Source organism: Lissotriton helveticus, chromosome 2_1, assembly GCF_964261635.1.
Source record: "Lissotriton helveticus chromosome 2_1, aLisHel1.1, whole genome shotgun sequence".
Taxonomy (NCBI): domain Eukaryota; kingdom Metazoa; phylum Chordata; class Amphibia; order Caudata; family Salamandridae; genus Lissotriton; species Lissotriton helveticus.
In genome coordinates, this window is record NC_136059.1 from 1,381,613,060 (window position 1) to 1,381,634,521 (window position 21,462).

Here is a 21,462-nt window from a genome sequence, read left to right on the forward strand (position 1 = left end):
TTTTTGAAGGTTGGCGGTATAGTGATTATAGCCTTGCTGAAGACTCCTACGTTTAGCTATTAGCCGAGGACAGAGCTTCCCTTTGCAGCACCTGCTCTTAGCTCTCCACAGAGGCTACTGGGGGAACCTCTACTGTAGGGCCAGTCCTGCAAATGAGAACCCTTGCTCTTTTTGTTTTGATTTTGTTTTTAGTTGAAAGGGGCTGCTCATTTTTTTTAAATGTTTGGTAGTTTTCAGACAGTTAAGGAAGATCTTTTCCAACATCAGCAGGCATTAATACCAAACCACTAATTTCTGATTGTGTTTTGAGAAATAACACCTCAACCACTCAACAGAAAGACTAGTAAGATTTAGGGAAGGAAGTCCACTTAAGACGTAGTTAGAGGCAACAAACTAGTCCGACTGCATAGGCCTGGTGATCTTTTTCTTATAACACCATCGCTTAATCTAATTTGAATTAGTAGACCTGTTATTGCTGCTTATTTTCTTGTGTTAAGTGGACAGCGAAGTTAAAGAGCACTGTCTATAATTAGGCAGGAAATGGGAAGGTTTGGGGCATCCTGAGTTTTCCATATCTGCAGTTTGAGCTATTGGATATGTGCACTACATACCGTTTGAAACTGTGAAATGAGATGTGTGTGTTTTGAATGCCCATATTTCAACCTTATGTGTTTTGCCTCTTATCTTTTCCTTTGCATAATAGTTTGAATAGTTCAACAGGTTGTTTACTATTGTTGAGAGGGGAGACTATACGCAACTTGTGAGTTGATCCCTCAGGAAACATTTGCTTAATCCCCTGATCATTAGTAATGCAGAATACATCACTTTTCAAAGCCTCCACCCTTTCCCTCAAATGTGGAGTGTGAGCTAATGATTGTCAGAGCCTTTTGTCAGGGCTGGGGTTGTTTTACTCTTAATGTCAACATCGAATCCGGTTTTCGCAGTGTTCATCAGGTAGACAATCTCCTCTGAACTACATTGTATGTGAATTTCTTTTAAACACGAATTCTGCTCTGCCAGGAAAACCTTTTACTATTAAATTGGTTGACAATCTCAGTGCAACTTGGTGTTAACAGCCCTACTTAGGTTTAATTGTACCCTGTAAAGGTTGTGCGGATTCCTATTGGACATTGTAAGAAGCTGGCTTAGTATATGGTGCACACTTAAGTGAAGCACCTTGTACTAAGCAACACAACTCTTATGGTGATTTTAGTGGCCTTCGACAACCCTAGAAAGCTCTCTAGGTGGTAGGTGTCCATAAGGAGTGTTAAGCAGCTTGTTTTACCAGATCTAATCGGGTAGTGTTGGTTAAACAGAAAAGAACCACACAGTGTATATATAAAAATTTCACTAATGCATTGGTATAGCTCCTACCCGAAGATATCAGCTCAAATACACAATAATCCTTCAGTTGCAAAGGTAAGTAAGCACAATACACAGTGGTCTCCGGGGGGACCAAACCATGTACTAACAAAGTGTAATGCGAACTGCGACCAAAATCAGGACCTAGACCAGGAGACTCGGAAGAGCCTGGGGCACAAGGAACTACCCACGGTAAGTACCCAGGAACTCCACGGAGGCTGTGTGCAGAGTGGAAACACAGCTGCTTACTCAATAGAAGTCGATAGGAAAGTTGCAGTTTTAAAGGAGGATGACCCTTCCCAGTGGACACTGAAGAATCCCAGTGGAAGTCAGAAGTTTGGAGAGTCACCCCACCCATGGATACCCCAGGAACCAGGAAACCTACACCAGGGAAGCCGGGTGCATAGATTGCGGAAACCGACGTAGACCGCAATGGAGGACTTCGGTAAAGATGCCGCTGGTGAAGACTGTGCAAGAGTAGGGTGGAATCCAAGGTTGGATTCTTGAAGAGGAGAACCTGCAAGCGGAGGGTACAGAGTCTTTGCCACTTGGAGGTGACCAGGAGGCACGGAAGAACATTGCCCACCGATGACTGAAGATGCAGGAGTGATGACGGTGACCTTGTCACTGCTGCTGTGAGGTCCAGGCGATGCTAAAGAAGACCAAAAGATGTGCACAAGCTGTCCCCCATCGGAGGTTGAGAGCCAGCGGGTCTGTGTCCATCAAGATCACCAACAAGCCTTGGCAACAGACGTGGTATACGATGAAGGAGCAACGTTGAGACCAGCAAGGTCCAAGGGACTCACTAAGTGCAGGAGAGTCAGAGCAGGACCCGAGCAAGCAGGGGAGCCCACTGAAGCAGGAGAAGACCCTCAAGAGGACACACAAGCCAAAGGCACAGGAGTTGCAAGAGGACCTCGAGCAGCTCACAAAATATGAAGGCCCACGATGCAGAGGATGTGGTGAGGACCAAGATCTTGGCAGGAAGAGATGCTGGTGGCTGGAGGTTCTTGTAGCCCGAAGATCTCTGGCGTGCAGAGCCAACAAGCCCAGGAACGGCAAGTCAACGCAGTGTACAGGGGTTCGGTCTCGGCGGTTCCGATGAGGATACTGGCCTCAAACTTGCTGAGAGGACAGGTCAGGCGTTGAGGGAGTTGCAGAACCATTGCCTGTGTTGCTGAACCGTTCGAAATCCGTGGGACGTCGAGAGCAGCAGACTAGTCAGCTTTGTTGCCGTGCCTGCAAATGCAGGGGAGTGACTCCTTTACTCCAAGGGAGGTTACTTTGGTGTCCTTGATGCACAAGCCTGGTGAAGATCCTGGAAAAAGCACCTTCACAGATGACGAAGAAGGCTTGCAGAACAGCGAGACCAGGAGCAGCAGGAGTCTACCTTGATGCACTCTCGGTTCCAGGCAAAGTCCAAGTGCCCAGATGGTCAACGAGTGATGTGATTTCAGGCTTAAGTCCTATCCCATTATGAACCCGAGGACCCACCCACAGGTAAGCCCTTTGATACCTTAAGAAAGGGGACAACTCAGGGGAGGAGGGGCTTGACAGAGGGGAGGATACTACCATTTGTCCGGTTGTTTCAGAGCTTGAGCCAAGGGCTCCTAAACTGGCTCAAACGGGAGTATGCAAGGAGAGCACCACGTGCACCCTTCAAAGCAGTCTGGTTTGACTGGCAAGCGCCCCCATCCCAGCTCAATACTCCAAGTCCTGTCTGGGAGGGGTTTCACACCTCCCTGTGAAAGGAAACCTATACCTTCCCCTGCTCGAGCTCAACAGCAAGAGATCAGAATCCTGTCTGTGTTCGGCAGCAGCACTAGCTTGCTCGCAGACCCTGGAAGGCTTTTACCGGAGTACTGAGGGCTTCCCGGAGGAGCTCCCTAGTGCATGGAAACATACCCCCAACACCAGTAACTGTGTTGGGGTATAATTCCAACATGTTTGATACCAAAGATGCCCAGGTTCAGCGCAGCCACTATATAGTTTGCCATCGCATATTGACGCGTGGCCACTATATGTATAAAAACGGCTGACCGCACTTGCAAAGCCTGGATAATCGACTCTCGCGCTTCTAATTTAACACCCTACCTTCAGCATTGAAAGACCTGCCTTAGGGGTGACTTATAAGTTTTAAGTGTAGTGACCTTCAATATAAGGAAACTTATATCTGTTGTAAGTGGTGCTAGCACTAGCTTACACAGGCTGCAATGGCAGGCCTGTAGTTTCTATTTGAGTGGTCTCTCTGGGTGGCAAAATACATTTTTCTGCCCATGGAAGGCCCCTGGTGTACCAATGCCCTGGTTACCTTGGTACCATATACCAGGGACTTGCAGGGGTACACTAGTAGCCAATTGTGGAGGTGCAGAAGTACTTCCCATGACATATTTAGGGAGGAAGCACATTGACTGGGGCCCTGGTTAGCAAGATCCCAATGAGACTAGTAAAAAAAAAAAATACTGACCAGCAAAAAGTGGGGGTACCCATGAAAGCATATCCTACTTTCCTACAGACATAAACATTATTTTTTTAGGCCAACACTTGTCTTCTGTAGGTATTTTTTCTTTGTGCCCCACATAGACACCGACTCAGCTGAGTGCATTTTATTTGGAGGTAGGAAGTATGTATGTGGTATTTGTAAAACACAAACCGATATGAAAAAGGCGGCGGAGCACTATACTGGGTTAAGGCAAACCTCATTGTCAATAAGTGACAGGCTTGCTGATTTGTGGACTGTTAAAGCGGTGCATTTCCAAATCTTACCTAAATAGAAGCAGCGTTAGGGAAGTACAGATAAGTATGCAGATGCTGTTCCAGATCCTTGATGTTTAGATGGAAAAGGTGTGAAGCCTTGTGTTTTTTTTATTTTTTAGGCTTCTTAGTCTCGGGCTGATGCATCCTGACTGTGGGTGCGCTGAAAGCCAGCAGAGATGGTGAGCTTGCCTGCAAGTTAAGTGGGTGTGCTGGTTGGAATGGTCTTGTAAATGGCACAGCTGGTTGTGTAGATGGTGCAGGCCAGACAAGGGGAGGTTTGGACGTTCCATCAGGATGGGGGTGATACATTTCCTCAGGCCCTAAATGAGACTTGGTGCAGCGTGTAGGATGCCCATAAGGCAAGCCAGTGTGGTGTTGAAGGCCACCGAGCAGGGAGTTGCCCATAGAGATTTAAGAGTACAAGGGCTTGAACAATAGTGCTGAACTTGCTTTCTGAAAGTATTGGTTTTACCTTCTTTAGATGAGAGAGCTGGTAACAGGCAGTCTGTCTTTTTTTGGCAATGTATTATTTGAGGATAAGGTTGGTGTCCAAGATGTATCCAAGTGACTTAACTTTTTGGTGGAAGTTGGGTTTCAAAGCTGTCAATGTTCATGTCATTTTATCAGGTTTTTACTGTTTCTTTCTTGTTGTTTTTGCTTCTTAGAGCTTCAGGTAGGAGGGGATTCCTGCTTTGGATGAGGTGCAGGTAGTGTTAGAGGTAATGGATGTCTGAAGCAAAGCAATCTTTCAAGTAGAGTTGGATATCATCGGGATATTGGTGAATTTGGACGCTGTTGTTGATCAGTAGAGCCCCAAGCGGCTTCTTTTAGAGGTTGAAGATGAAAGGCAGTATGCAACCCTGGGGGGATTTTGCAGGTGATGGGGATCTTTTGGGAGCCCAATCGGTGTCAGCTGGAAAGGTCGGAGGAGAGCTAGTAAAGGGCACTGCCTGTGGCATTTCCAAATTGGTACTTTTTAAGAGCATTTTGGGACAAACGTATATTTTCAGGGTTGTGCTTTAGAGCAAAATGGATTGACATGTTTGACTTGATGGGTTAAACTGTAAAAAGAGAAACCTTCCCAGTGTGGGTCCAGTGAGAGGTGTGCTTTATGTACAAACATGTAGGCTAGATCTTCATCCCCTGCTCTGTTTTGTGCGAAGATTTCTAAAACCTTCTGTTATGGCTCGCTTGAATAGGTGTCCTCCGTAGGAACCCATTTTTTAATCAAACCCGTTTTTTAATCAAACCCATTTTTTAATCAAACCCATTTTTTAATCAAACCGATTTCTTAATGCTTTACACCAAAAAGTCCTCACTGAAGGAGAACCACTGCACACAGAGCTTTGGAGCGTTTGAACTTGTTTCACAAATGAAGAATTTTGGGTGTGATCTCTTCATGTAACTGGACTCCACCAGATATTAAACTCTAGTGTGCTTCTTATGCACACTTTCCCATATCTGTCTGAAAACCTTGAAATGTAACCGTGCTGTAAAGGAAATGTGGCTTAGTTATTGACCAGGAGACCCGAGTTGTAATTTTAAGGTCATCGACTGAGCCACACTGTTTATTCCTGGAAAACAAATTTGTTCCTAGTGCCTCACTTATTTAGTCTGCAATGACTGTGAGAACGTAGTCAAAACAGGGCATTTGCGTTTATAATTGTTTGCTCTCCATAAGAATTCTAGTCCTCTTTCTGGGCGGTTCAGAGCTGCATTGAATGAAGTCAGTGTAACCCCCTCTTTTTGTCTCCCGCAGATATTAAAGAAGACAGCCTCAAGTCCCAGAAGAAAGCCATCCAGCTGTATGACACGCCCTACGAGCCGGACAGCAACGGGGTGGACTCGGACTCCGAGAGCGCGGTCAGCCAGCGCCTTCGAGAGAGCAGGCTGCCCCAAGACGACGAGAGGCCTGCGGACGAGTACGACCAGCCCTGGGAGTGGAACAAAGCGCTGCCCGCTCTGGCAGGTACAGACTAATGTCCAGTGTTTTACACATCGCAGAAAAGTGCTGCCTGACCATCGCCTTCATAGGAAGGCTGTGCCCTCGGACGCGTACAGGAAAGATGACTGAATAACAAGAAAGCGGTCATGCGGGGCATTGCATTTTTAACTTGTTAATATTCTCACCTGCCGGTGCTGGCACACTTCTGATATTCATCACTGAAAGAGCGCCATAGAGGGAGCGGAGTCCCAGCACAGAGTCTGGCTGCCAGGCCTCTTCGGGGATATGTGAATGGCAGCGACAGCTTTTCTTTTCTTTTGGTTAGTCCTCCTACTGACCCACGTCACCCGATGTTTATAGTATGTCATAGGATGCTACTAATTATTCATAAATTTCAGTAGAAGTTTGATTGAAAAAAAGTGTTCACCCAGAAGGCAAGCAATTGCAATACATTCTCCCTGGGCGGTTGTCACAGTCAGGGCACAAGTCCTAAAAAAAGAAGTGGGGGGACTAACCTAGTTAAGCAGTATGCAAGTGGCATCACGGCGCGCGACATCATGGTGCACGACATCACACATGCCATCACAGGATTTGACATCATAGAAAGTGGTTTCACAAGCCACGACTTTACAGGAAGTGGCATCACAAGAAGTGGCATCAGATCTAAAGCCCTCACGAATATGTTTAGCAGGTCTATCATGTGTACATTTGAGCACATTGCGAGGACAATAGCACTAGTTAGCTATGGAAGATGTAATATGCACGTGTTGATGTAAAGCGCTCTGACACCCTGCATTGGGCTGATTAGGGTTATACAAGAAAAAATAGTGGTACTTAAATTGTTTCAGCGCCTCCTCAGGGGAAGTAAGCTCTGTATAAATGCAATTTGCTTTGTGTAAACACTGGGAAAGACCAACACATCTGATATTCTTACAGTGCATGCATATCTCATAAACGGGGACTGACCAAAGTGAAAAGCTGCCTCTCTTAAATATGTGTGAAGTGCTAACAAGGTGTGAGCCTTTGTTTCCCCTCCGCTTCATTTGCATCAGGTGTGAGGCTCCGGACTGCTCCCAGCCAAGAGACTCCAAGAAAAAGGAGAGGCCTGATGACCCCTCAAATTCGGCCTTTGTTATGGGCCCGGCAGGAGCCTTAAATAGGAAAGCCCTGTCCACGCCTACACATTGTTGCTTGTTGCAGATGGAAAGTGAATTACATCCAGACACTGCTGAAAGTCTCAGTGTAATTTGTTTGGAAATTACACCGGGACAAGTTCAGCACATTATTCTGTGGGGCCCAAATTCTTGGCAGGGTGGACGGCCTTCACCCGGTGAAAATAGTGGGTGGACGCCGTCCGCCCGCGTGTACCCCCGACTTGTGCCCTGGTCACAATGGGGAGTGACTATCAGATTTTTTTCTTTCCAAGACAGAGTTCCTCTGTAAAGAATCAGACCTCAGGGTCTTCTGTGCAGCATGCTTTTGGGGCATAGAAGTAAACCCAAAATATGCCATGTACTTGCTGACTGCAGACATGCAGTATTTGAGGCACTGGGTTCTAGATCAGATTTGCTCTTCTGGACATTATAACGAGAAGACATTACTTATTTTACTTTAAATAAAACAGGACACTTGCCATGCTCCTAGAACACTCCGATAACTTTTGCTTTAAACTGAAACTTTCCCTCAAAATCTTTAAAATGAATTCTCTTTCTGTATGTCTACATTATCAGTTGCTATGTAAATAACGATTAGAATCAAGGGAGACTGTGATATTTTGTAGTTCTCCGTGAGCTGTTACTTATTCTCTTCTTGCTCATTCCTTACAACATTCCCATAAGTTTGATAAGTGGTTGCACTACTGCTTTGTATCTGTCGTGTCACTCAGTTGCTCAATGTAATGCAGGATCCTTCTGTGCTAATCTAGTGTTGTATTTGATTTGACTTCTGTATTTGTTAAAACTCTTTAACAATCAATAAATGGTAAAAGGCACATGTCACTTCGTGTTAACTGATGAACAAAATAAAAACATGCAATTATTTAAATTAGTCCTTTGGGTTAAACATGACTATCTATACATGCAGGCTTTGCACCCCGAACAAGTATTTAACAATGTGTGAGCCTTTTTGCCACTTCCCAATGCATCTAGTGGGCTGTCATTTTCATGACCTATGACCCGTGCCGCAAAAGAAGTGTCTGCTGGAGACCTCGACGACCTCCGCTAAGGCTCCAAGTGAACTGAGTCAAAACCTGATTAAAAAAATAAAGAAATCCATGCCCCCAACCCAGAACAGCGAGGGGTCCTAATAGCAGTCTGTGAAGATCCCACATAGGAGCCTGTGGGGGCATGTCCTAGATGAGTAACGCAAGAAGATACACTACATGACAAACGCCCTTCGGGATACATTCATCTTTGTCCTGGGCCATGCAAATTGTTTAGCAGTGTGAAAGAAGGACTGCTTGGGTGTTGTTGGTTGGTGAACTTGAAGTTATTTCACAGGAGGCTGAGCTCCCAAACACCTGTTTGAATTCCCACAGTGGCGGAAGGATGATGTTCATTTGTTTTGTGACAAGCACGCGCGTGCCCGGGGGATGCATATTTCGGTCGCCCACTCTGCCTAGCCGGATAAATTGAACCCAGGTCCCATCTGAATGAGAGCAGGTGACTGCTGTGTGTTCAATCACCGCACATGCCATTGTGCTTCCGGTCAGTTGGGATTGGTTCTCCGTGGCAACATCTGTTTGGCAAAGTCTTCCAGGACAACCAGCAGGGTCTGCTCACTCAGTCATGAATGATGAAGCGGGGAAGCCCCGGGAATGGTTCAGGTCCATAGGCAAAGAAGCAACTATGGATGCTTTTTTGCAGACTAAATCAGTTGTTACTGTTGCACATAAGAATATTATCATGAAGAGCAGTTTCTTTGCTTGCCAAAGACAGCGTTGACCGTTCCACTTGCATCTGCAGGTAGCATATATTGCCGACTATCCGCTACCGACACCATGAACACTTTTGGCAGTGCGCAATCACTTGTTCCTGCAGCTTAGAGTCCAGGAAATGGACGTAAGCTTCTGTTTCGATAGCTGAGGGCTAAAATAAAGTGTCACTCTGCCAACTGGGTCATCCATATCAAATCACTTGTCAAGAAGCTAGCCGATACTTGCATGCAGCACATCCAAATGTTCAAAGAGCTCTTGTGCAAAAGTGCTTTCAGTCTGGGGCTTTATAAACCGGGGAAGAGCAATATGATGCACAGAAGTTGGAGCGAGGGAGGCATATTCCAACCCTGTTCTTCAGTCCTTTAACAATGCTCTCAAAGCTATAACTCTTGCATCATGTCCTGTATTAGAATATGGGCTGCAAAAACAAAGTGAAATACATTTACTGTAAATACATTTATTTAATGTAAGTGAAATACATTCATCGACCATATACAGTATTCCTGTACTAAAATATTTGATCTCGTTTAAATTCTTATATCCACCCAAACTCTTTTCACATCTTTTCTCAGTTCTAGGTTAATTCATTTTTCTAACTTGACCCTAGTGTATTTGGGGCAGTGCTTGATAACTGCTTTTCGTGGAAGTTGGCATTTTTGTAGGGTGATGTTTATGTTGAGTAGCTAACTTAAAAGTGGATATATTTTGTGTTCATTTTGCTGTCTTTGTCAGTGTAGGTTTTCACATGCAACCCTTTATGGCCACTTCCTTCTGAAGGTGGTAGACACAGGATTGTTTAAGTGGGACTGTGGGTTTCTTGGCCTTAGCTTATTGGCGTAGCCTACAATTATTATTTCACTGCGAACAATCACCAAAGTGTATTCAAATTACTTCCTTCACTTCTATCTCTGCAACTTAAATGAGAGGAATTAGCAGTTCAGCATGTTTTTTTTATACACTGGAAATGTTCAGTGTATTAAGTTACACAAAGGTAAAACCTTTTGTCTCATTATCATGAACCCCATCTTTCACCGAATGTTAAGTCACATGGGTTCAAGTTGGTCACCAAACTTGTCCTCAATGAACCCATAGCCAAAAAAACAGACACTCTGGCACCAGCTCACTTCTAAGGATGGTGAAACTATTTCTTCTAGAAGACTGCTTCAGAACTTCTGTTCAAGCCCTCGTACTCGCGCACGGATGGTGGTAGCGCCCTCCTCCATGTCTTCTCAACTCCACACTGGCACCCCTTAAGGCCCTCTTACATGCAACACCACATCTCATCCAGTGTTTGAAGATATAGACTCACACCACTCACATCCTGATGAACCTCCATTGGCTCCATCAGACTGCAAACTAAGAAGTGTAAAAAGGAAAAAACAAGGCAGCAGTCCTATTCCACCGAGGCAGCCAGTATCTCGAACAACATCTCCGTATGCATCACGACTGCCCCAATATACCTTCAATTTATGAAAGCGTGGACGACTCACCTCTTTAAAGAAAACTACATCATGATGCATTGACTGCCCACAAACCAGCTACCTCTCCTATCACTCGTTGAGTTTATGCTAGACTTTGACCTGCACTCTGCTCCCTTTGGCCATATTTCTGCTATTGAAAAGCCTCAAATATACTTACATTGCTAGTGACATTTCCCATTCCATTGACGTGCAAAAAAAGATTGTGTTTCTCCGTCTGTTTATGGTGAACCACAAGAACAGATTGCACGAAGGAGATAGGAAGCTTGGCCAACTACAGGTGAACCTTATGTGGATCATTGTAATATATATCTATCAATGGTAGCTACTGTTGTATAACTTTAAAACTGACAGTACTAAAAAAAAAGCCTTGTTTCTGGAGACTGAGGATCTCCGTTTTTACGTAAAATGCATGTTTGAAATGGAACAGGATATGTTCCTTTTCCAAATCTGAGAATTTCTATTTTTCCTGCATGTATTAATGTGTTTAGGAATATTTAGGAGCTTACCATGTTTGAGAAGTTCCTTTAATTTCTCAGTTTGTCTGGTACAGAACCAAAGGCCAACAATGCATTCCCCAAAAAATGGCCATGTACGCCAAATGCGGGTTTGGTTAATGTTTTAATTTCTCACCATGAGCAGATTTAAACATATAAAAACGATAAACCTACACAACACCCTCGCAATATGTTGCCCACATTGCTGCCAAGTAAATTCATCTGACATCTGTTCAATTTATAGTCTTACATGTTTAATCTGTGACTGTGAACTCTGATATTAAACTGAACAAAACCCCTAATACTTGTTAATTCAACAGACGTGTCTTGGGATAGCAAATAAGGTTTTTATTTTTACAGTTGGCGTATGAAAATGAGCTACAAAGTCTCTTTGACAGAAAACTACGAGTTAAACCTCATGTGTCTGTTGTCTGCAAATGTTTTCTGAAGGGTAGCAAGCGTAGTAAGTAGCTGAAGTTGTACATGGTACTTCTGGTTGTGACTTATCTAAATGGAATGGTCGTTTTTTAAATTTGTTTATACACGGAAGATGTAATATCACACCTGAATGGAATCTGGCCGCACTATCAACCTTCATTTGAAGTTCCTTTATTCTTTTTCACCATCATTACTATGATATTCCACTCAGAAAATCTAAACATTTTGTTTCAATAGCTTTTATTGGTAAAAATCAAACCAATATGCCAAATTGGTGCAGTTAATTCCCTTACTATTTTTCTTCTTTTGTTAGTCACCGTTTGTGCGATAATACACTCTCACAAATTGATATTCATAAAATCACAAAATGTTATCATAGCTCCACACAGTGTCACTGTAAGTACAGCTGCTGAAATATGGATGGTATATAACGGGATCAAATGCTGTTATCAGGCTAGCCAACCATTGAACCAGAGACACTGCTCTTGCTAAAAATATGTTTGACTCCAAATTATTTTTAGAACAGGATCCGTGACTGGTGCGCTTAGCAATTCTTGCTCCCTTTTTAGGTCGAGCCTACTAGACATTGCATGTGCTGTCTATTACGAGACATATTGCTGGCTTCCCAAGAATGTATAGGGGCTTGGATGTCACCCATTGCTTACCATTGGTTGGCTTCCCTGTCACTCATTTGCTTGCTTCTTATGTGATGCTCTGTTCCTCTTCTGGAGCATTACCAGTTTTCTTGTGTCTTTACACTTATCACTTTTTAGAGACCTACTTTTTTCTTTTGTCTTAAGCACGCCACAAGACTGCATATGCTTTCTTGCTCTCTACCTATTGTGCTTCTCTTTCCCCCCACTCAGCACTCCAGGTTGCTCCCTCTCTCTCTCACGTCTGTACTTGCTCCAAACAGGGTTTCAGATCCCAAGTCCTTTGAAGCTCACAAAGGCAGACAACCCCATGTCAGGTCGTAGCTCAGACCCTAGCCAGATTGGCATCCTGGACATGCAAGTCTGAGAGATGACATGCTTGGTTGGTGCTGCCCTGACATCGCAGCATTTGGTATAACATATGGCACCTGTATTCCACCACAAGGAAGGTATACAAGCAGTAAATGCTAGGTGTGAGCCTAGGAAGGTCTCAAAGTTGTAATGAGGAAAAAACACGCAATACTGCGAAATGATCGCAATGTGTAACATCAAACCTGTATTTTAAATATAATGCAGTTTTTTGCTGAGACCCCAAATAAGTCCTCACTTTGATTTGAATTAGAATGTTCAGATTGAATTTAATGTGATGCGCTGTGTTAATGCACTGTGAACTACGAGTATTTTATCCATGTCTATCACTTTGTAGTTCTTGTGTCACATGATGAGGTGTCTGTTGCACTGCATTTATAATGGCCGCGAACAAGCATAAAACTTCGGTGAGCAAGCCTGCGGGTCAGGCGAAACCCGTCCGAGGGGCTGAATTGAAATAAAATCTTTTGGCCAGCACATGTATCGTCATTGCGTGGTAATTTACTGCGGAAGTGAGCTACAATATATATATATATATATATATATATATATATATATATATATATATATATATATATATATCACTCAAACTTTTTAAAAACACCCACAGTCACTGAATGATGTCATGAGTGATGTCATTTGAAATGGCACTAACCATGTCATGAGTGATGTAATATGTGAGGTCATAAGCAGTGCATTGCAGGGGCTCAAGTTATAGTTAGGTGCGCTAACTATAACTGCTGAATTTCTTTGTTTTCTTACAAGCGAAATGTCAGCCTAACTATAACTTACCTGTAACTTTTTGTTTTTTTCTGTGAAAGAAAATAAATATATATACACACATAATTGCCCACGTTCTTGTTGAAAGATGGTACCTTCTTAGTTTCCTCAGGTTTGAACATTTTTCAGAGCCTCAAACAGATTGAAGTCTCCAATTAAAATTACCATCACCATTGTTGCACATTCCCCACTCGAGACCCATAGGTTCACTTACCTATTTTTCTTTTTGATTGCTGGGTGGCAGATTGTCCCCCAAAACGTACTGTGAATGCTGATAACATCTGTGAGTCAATCAAATTGGATTGTTGCCTAACCTCATTTAGTCCTTTTTTAGGTCTCACCTCTGACAATTTATGCGCTGTCTATTGCAAGCCATTTTGTTACTTTGAGTGGGATTAGTGGCCCACCTCCCCCTTTCTTACCAAAGCTTGGCTTCATTGTCACTCCTGTGCATGCTTATCATGGGTCAGCTTTTCCATGTTTTCCTTCCTTTTCTTGTGTTTGCACCTCGCATGGAACATGGATGCATTACTGTGTCCTTTCACTGCTCACTTTTTCCGGTGCTGTTTTTCCTTTTTGTTTAAGCACAGCACGAAAGTGGATGTGTTTTCCAGCTGCCTCCCTCATGTACTTTTCGCCCCTCCATAATTCTCCCCTTTCATCCACCTTCCATTGTCCATTTCGTTGTCCGTGCATTTCCCTCAGCCTCTTCCTGTAAACCTCCTTTGTCAAAGTGCTTCCCCAGCCCCTCCCGCCCACCCACCGTTGTCACTGTGCTTCCCCCAGCCCCTTGTGCTCACCCTCCATGGTAAGTGTGCTTCTCAGTTTGCTTCCCCATAAATCCCCCCCACCCTGTATTATGTGTCCTTGCTCCAGCCCCCACCCTCTTTTGTCATTTTAACTGCAGTTTACAGTTTCCTTTGTTCTTGACCATTCTCTCTCATTTGAAACAGAGAACCCATGGTCACCTGTACATCTGTTTTATGGCCACCGCACTATTCAATCACATGACTGTTGACTGTTTCATATCACGTCGCGATACATTTGCACAACCCATATAGCAACGTAAAGCCTATTATTGTGTTTGCCTGCGCTTGGGTTTGTTAACTTGCATTCACTTTTTTCATTTCACTTTGCTGTGTGACTGCCTGTTATACATTTCTTGCTTGCCTGCGGCCGCTCTCATTCCCTTTACCTATGTCTCTGATCTGCTCCTATCAGCACTACCGATTGTCCTTGTTGCCTTTCATCTCGACCCCTCCCGTTGTCCATGTTCACCACCTCCCTTGTGCTATTTTATTTCAGCCACCTTGTTTGAAGTGTCAGCTTTTCTTCCTGTAGGCATTCAATGCTAATAAACTTCCTGCCATGCTTTTATTTACATTTCAGATGGGCATGTCTCTGCATTTGTAGGCGCAGGAGAGCTGATGCCTAGATTCGAACCTGCTTCCCCAGTTCCAAAGTCTTCACCTTTTGATGTTATGCCACATCTTCTCACTAAAACATTTGCCATTTTTTTGGTGTTTTAGACGTCTTTTGTTTCCCTTAGCACAGTCAGTGTATATTCATGTCCTGGGGGTCAAGGGGGGGGTTGGTCAAGGAGGTGGGCTGGGGGGGCTGCTTAGGTATGATTACAAACAGCACTAGTTTGAAAGGATTCCTCTCTTTATCACTTTCCTAATTCAAAGCGAATATTTTGCTGCCGTCATTTGCACGGAACAAAAGGTCACATGTCGAAAACAGAGCTGGCAAGCTCAGGCCTTTCGGTATTCTGAGGTTGATAAAATGGCTACCATTAAATTACGTAACAGTAACGCCTGTTATGTACATCGCTTGGAAACGCTAAACATGTGGGGTCTCTGTTTGAGTCTGAGCAAATTCCAGAGGCTGGCGAGTGACGCAGACCTTCACAGTGCTTCATTGTCGTATCTGATGTGCCTGATATGAGCTTATACCCGCATGCAGTATTGTGAGGCATTGGCGTCCGTGCAATGTCGTTTCATGAGAGCAGCTGTGTTTGAAATGGGAAAAATAGAAGTGCGGGTACTCTGTACCAGAGTAACTGCTTGTTTCCTAGAAGTGCTGGTACTCTCCAATTAACATCTTGCGTGCTCATGACGAGCTCAGCTCGTCATGAGGCACGGTGGCGCTGTGCTCATGATGAGCTGAGCTAGTCATGACCGCCACGGCGCTCCCAGGCGGGGATAATTCCCCTGCTGTGCTGAGCGTTCTACAGAAATGGGTGTGGTCACGACGTGATGAGGCGCTGCGCCCCCACCTCCCCAGTACCGCAGTAGAATTAGCCCTGTGGTGAAGGGTTTAAAAGTATTGCATTTCTCTTGAAGTGCTGGTACTCTCCCTCTCAAAATGAAAGTGCCGGTTCTCCGTACCAGACAGTACCGGCCCATCTAAAGCACTGGAGAGTAGTATAACGCACTGTATGCAAAATGAGAATTGATTTAATTTTTGTCAAGATGATGTAGTTTCCCCAACTATGAGTAATACAAACCTCATGGTGGGAAGGTGTTAACTCCTCTTGTAGGCACACATTTGTCAATTGTCATGTTTATTCCGTTTGTGCCAAAGAGCTCCTCCAGTTCACTATAAGTGCTGTTGATCACACAAAAGCCTGTCCTATTGGCTTTGCCAACAGTGTAACAATTAGGAACAATGTGCCTAAGAATTAAATGTGACAAAGGGCGCTATGGCTGCGTGCACATTCACATGTAAAAGAGTACCTTGTGCATTCTGATGAAAGCACTTTTTTGTAGTTTTATATAGCGCAAACTTGACCCGATGAGCACCAGTTGCATTACAGACGGACACATTCATTTTTAGGCATCGGGTGAATACTTGATTTGCCCAGAATCACAGGATGTTTGAGCCTCCCACCAGATTCAACCTTGGTCCCCAGCTTCAAATTCGGCCGCTCCAACCGTTAAGCCACATCCTCTCATGGAAGGAAGACCGTTACACAAGACTGCAGATAAGGCGAGGAATACTTTTTTATGAAAGAATTGCGAACAATGCATTTTGCACACAGCTGTGGTGACAGCCAGACCTAAAAAGAGACTGGAAGTTCACTGTGGCTCATGGCGCTCTTAAGGAGGGTTTAATTGTGAAGATTTCACAAATGTCATGAAAAAGCGTTTTTGTTCAGTGCTGAAAATAGAAACATATGTACCTCAGAAACCCATAATTTGAGGACGATGGCATAAGGGAGCGGAGTGAGGCGGGGAAGAGTCCAGAAGAGCAGCAGGATGAGAAGCGGAGTGAATTACAGGCACCCTATGATTTAAATGTATTTTTTTTTTTTACATATTCTGCCCAGAAGTGTCAACGGAAAAATGTGATGGGCAAGCTTTTCTAACGTCCTTACTCTGTATTTAACCGACTGCATTTTAAGCTTGCTTTGGAGGTAAAGGCACTTGCTGCGTAGGTCTATGCGCATCCAGCAGGTTTCAGGGTGTGATGCTGGTGAGAACTCTGGTAATTGACGCATTTGCTGGAGAGATCAGAGTGCACTCGTTTGACATGTCAAAATCATCACAAAATAACTCAGAGGGTTAATGTACCTTTTTCAGAGCTCTACGTTTAAGCTACTTATTTTAATGTTTTGTTAAGTAGTTTGGTGGGCTAATGATTTTCTTAAAGAAGTCCTTGTGTAAACTGCAAGCTTACACTCTTAATAAAATGACAGTCATGCTAACTCTTTAAAGGACTCCATGTAGCCTGCGAAGTCTTAACTTAATATTTTGATATTGTAAGATTGTTAATATGGGTTTTAATGGGTAGTGATGCATATTATGTGCCAAAAAATGCAGTTTGTATCACCTGTTCTATGAATGATTATAAATAATGTACTTGCACACATACTGAGATATATACTGCGAGCACATATCAGGCTTCCCGGGAGTTGCAGCGCTCGTCATGGGTGCCTCTCCCTACGGCGGAACCACGCCGTTTTCAATATTAAACACACTCCTTCTTTTACAAAAGATTTGGGGCACACACCTTACGTTTCCCACAGCAAAGTGCTTAAATTCAGGATCATATCATCATTACAGGATAAAAGTGAGTGTTTACTCGTTTCGGTGCCCCTGGCACCTTGGCCACGATTCTACGCGTTACGGTTCCCCTGACCCCTTGGTATAGATATAGAATTTTTGCTGACCATGCATAGATGTTCTGTCTTACACAGTTACACAAGCTGAGAAAACAAATCAATTTCTGTAAATCTCAGCAACGTATGGATTTACGCTGCAAGGGATTTCTTTGCTTCTCTTGCTAGGCTGCTTGGTGCGGTGGCCAGGTATGATATTCCAGCTGTTATGTGATTGACCTCTAGGTACACCAGGAAGCCGCTTGACCTCTAAACTAATCAGATTGTCTGTGAAGTGAAGTTTCATGAAGCCAGTCATGCTGGAAAGCAAAACGAGCCTTTTCCAGACCCCCAGAGAAGCACACTGAATGTGCGTACGTGCAGCTGATGGTGTCAGGACACCACATTAGCCCCAGCGCACATTAGCCCCAGCGCAGCACTGCCTCAACATCGGCACAGCACCACCTCTGCATCAGTGCACCACCACCAACGCAGCCTCAACTCAGCAGCACCTCAGCACCAGCACAGCACCACTTCAGCATCAGCACAGCCCCACTTCAGCACCCGTCAGCATCACTCCACCCCACCTCATTATCACTCTGCACCAGCTCCGCCCCTCCGAATGTGACATCTGTTGATTCTCCCCTATTGTTCGTCCACTGCTCGTGTTTGAATTCAGGTACTATTTCTCAACCTCCACCCTCCCGTTGTTTGTCAATCCCCCCCTTAACAAAAAAAGCAATAACAAACAAGCATTAGAGCAGGTAGGAGGAAGTTGCCAGCATTGCAAGGACAAAACAGCTAGATGAAATTTTCTTTTGTCCATTATTTTTTTTAATAGGGTCGGTCAGTTGTACATGATGTCTTCTTTGTTATATATAAGGTAAGAAAAAATTGTTACAACACGCAGTACAGGTAAGTATTTTTTGTTTTAGTTTTCATTAATGTCTAATTAATTGTTAATGTGGGGGGTGGAGGAGGGTGGCGGAGCGGAGTTCCACGGAGTTTGTTCCCAACTCCGTGGACCTCCTCGTAGTCCCGCTACGCCCAGGGTTACATTTCATGTTTCCATTGTTCCTGGTGAGATTTCTGAACGATCGGTCTGCTATTTCTTGCTCAAGGACCTTGGACCTGCTACTGAAAAGGGGACTTCCACCATAGCCCGTTTACTTCAGGGAAGCCCCGAACCTGTGCGGTTCTCTGCTCATTGAAGCGTGATACATCGTCATAGTGCAGCTGATGCTTGCCTGCACCTTACTAGTGCGCCTATGAAGACAGGCCGCTGCCTCCTTCATTTTTTTTGTGTGTTTTGCTTCTATGACAATGCTGCTATAAATACGTCGTTATGCATTTCAACGTTATCACGCATCGTGTAGCGTGTGGAAAAAAGGTACGTGCTTGAAACTAGAATATACCCCAAACAACAAAATAGACTATGTTAGTTATCGGGCAATACTGGTAAGTAAATGTAAACAAAACATCGAACGTTTAAAACTGCTTTTAATTTAAAGCAGTTTTAGCTCAACTCATTTTTTTTTTTTCGACTGCCCAGAAACCCTTAAATGTTTGTGCCCAGGGCGGCGACCTCACCAAGGTGCAGGTGATCTGTGTGAGGCAGGGTAGCTGAATCTGTCACCCACACTCTTTTCAGGTATTCATTCCCCCATTGCCTTTCTCTTCATGTTGGTCTCTCTTAGGCCCAACCGCGTTGTAAAATCCGCACAGCTGATCCTGATTTCTATTTTTTTCTTTAATAAAACCGACCAAATCGATCCCTATGTTAAAGCACGGTTGATCATATAAATCCCTGTTTTTTTAGGTCGAGCTGGTAAACTGCATCCGAAGGATGCAGGTGTCCAGCTGGAGACCTAATGTTGCCTGTCTCGGGGGAAGGAAGGACAAGAGGGTGTTACGAGCTTGAAAGGCAGATTTGGGTGCGCGAACGCGCAAGTTCCGTCCCGCGCCGCGCCGTGCACATGCGCGCGCATATACACAGACAGACACAGCCAGCCCCCACCCCTCTGCATGCACGCACACACATACACACACTGCCGCCCCCCACCCTCTACCCCTCCCCCCTCCCCCCGCGCATCTCGCTGCACTCTTCATTACAGCCGGGTGCTTCTGCCGATGTGCATCTCGGTTACGGCACAAGGGTCTACAGCCGCATTTCCTCGCCCCCAGGGGCCCACGCAGCAGTCCCAGGCTCACAATGAGCGAGAGAGAGGGACTTTGGCGATCCTTACCGGGGCTCTTCAGATGGCTGCGGCTGCTGCTCTCGAGGGTGCTCGTTGTTTCTTCTTGCCCCGCCCCCTTTGCGCTCCAGGTCTCACTTTCGTCCAGGGCTCCCTTGTTATGAATGTGTTGCATTTCATTCTGAACGTCAGCGCCCACCGGTGGAGAAGGAGGGGTGTTCCGCGCGGGCACTGTCTGCTGGGGCGGGGGAGAGGGCTACGAGCCAAGGGACGTTTTAAACCGTCAGCGCGCGCGACCGGATCGGCTCACTCTGATCTCAGACGTAGGGGGGCGGAATGGTGAGTTGTGTCCATTCACCTCCCGTCAGATCGACTGCCCCTCCCGTTGTAGAGTCCCAGGACCTGTTTCGGCCTTGCCTCCGTAATTTCGCTGCGTCTCCTGGGGTGCTGCTATCGTACTGTCGTCACCCCAAAGATCACTCAATCGGCGGTTTCTCCCACCACTTTGGCTAAAAGTTGGTTAGCTCGCGAGCCGGTGTTTAAAACCGTTTTGTAAGTGGCTCGCGCGAGCCCACGCACCAGGGGCGTCTCTAGGCGGCCCTGTGCAGGGAGGGTAGGTGGGGGCCCCGGAAGAGGGGGTCCGGGCGGGGCGGAGCTCAGGAAGGTGTTTTAATAATTGCTCGTGCTGATACACTTTTCCTGTTGTCTCACAAGTGACTGTCGGGCCGGGGCTCAGCACTGCAGCAACTGGCAAGGCTCATGCAGATGACGGACGGTAAAGGACATGATGAGTGCTGCTACTAGCGGGTGATTGTAGGGATTTGTACAGGTGCTTCATGTCTGCCAGTGCCACGCTTTTCCTCCCCCCCCCCCCCTTTGCCGAAACACCATACCTCACGGGGGAAAGCTGTAGGTCACTCTTACCCTCGACTGGCACAATCATGGCCTGCATGAGCGACTTGCAAGGAGCGCTGCCTTTGCTTTTGCGCTGCCGCTGTCCAGCATCTTGTGCAGTCTCTCAGCAGGCGCCCATCATTCTTTTGCTCACCATGCCACCCCGGTTTAGACTTGGCCATCCCTCATCAGCCTGGACAGCTTGAGGGGGCAGAGTGTGTGCTGTACACGTGTGTGAAGGGACAGTGTGGGGCTGTCCATCAATTGTTCTCTTTGCATTTGTAACCTTGTTGTAAAGGCTGGTGGTTTTAAAGACTGCGCGGTAAATGAGGTCTCCCCCCTCACTGCCTCTGCCCGCTCACCCTCTGGGTGCAATCTCACTCAGTGCCTAAAGATGGCTGAAAAGGGGGCAGGGTGTCCGTGAGACGGCCGAGGCCAAAAAAGCGTTACTAGAATTCTTCCCAAGAGGCTGGATCTGTGCATTTCATGCCATGGCTTACATACAATATAAGACCTGAAGTCCTGTTCCTCGACGCACGCAGGCCCCCTGCAGAGCAGCAGAGTTTTGTGCCAGTGCGTCCAGACATCACACAATCACTCCCCCCTTCACAACACTGCCTTGTGCACTCTCGCTGTGTGTGACACCTTCCCCTTCATCACTCTGCTCTCTTGTGCACGTCACGCGTGCGCCACGACCGACCTCTTCATGCCTTCTCCCTCCTCACCTGTAAATAAAGCATTTTATTTTCGTTTGCTTACCTCCTTCTCAAACGTTCCTTTAGAATTACATTTAAATGTATATACGCAACCATCGCTCAGCACGCTCTGCCGAGAGGCCAAGGATTGCATGAGCAAGTCGCCTGAGACTGTACACCTGTGTCCCACTGGCAGGCACGGTGAGACATTCGCTCTGCATTCAGCCAGCCCAGAGCTCTCAGTCGTGGCCCTTTATAAACCCACTCATCCCACACCCACCCAGAACCAGAGCTCCCCCAGGGACCTAGCGGAGACTCAGTTCAGAGTGCATCCTACAAGATTCATATGTGGCACGGACACA

At 45.5% G+C, this 21,462-nt stretch overlaps 1 protein-coding gene across 1 annotated transcript in view; it reads left to right on the forward strand.

Annotated features, from left to right (window-relative positions):
• SHB (SH2 domain containing adaptor protein B) overlaps positions 1-21,462 on the forward strand; it is a 473,228-nt gene that overhangs the window by 251,442 nt on the left and 200,324 nt on the right. Inside the window, exon 3 of the mRNA XM_078676316.1 lies at positions 5,879-6,088. Within this exon, the coding sequence (XP_078532442.1) occupies positions 5,879-6,088 (210 nt within the window). The remainder of the gene's footprint in view (positions 1-5,878; positions 6,089-21,462) is intronic.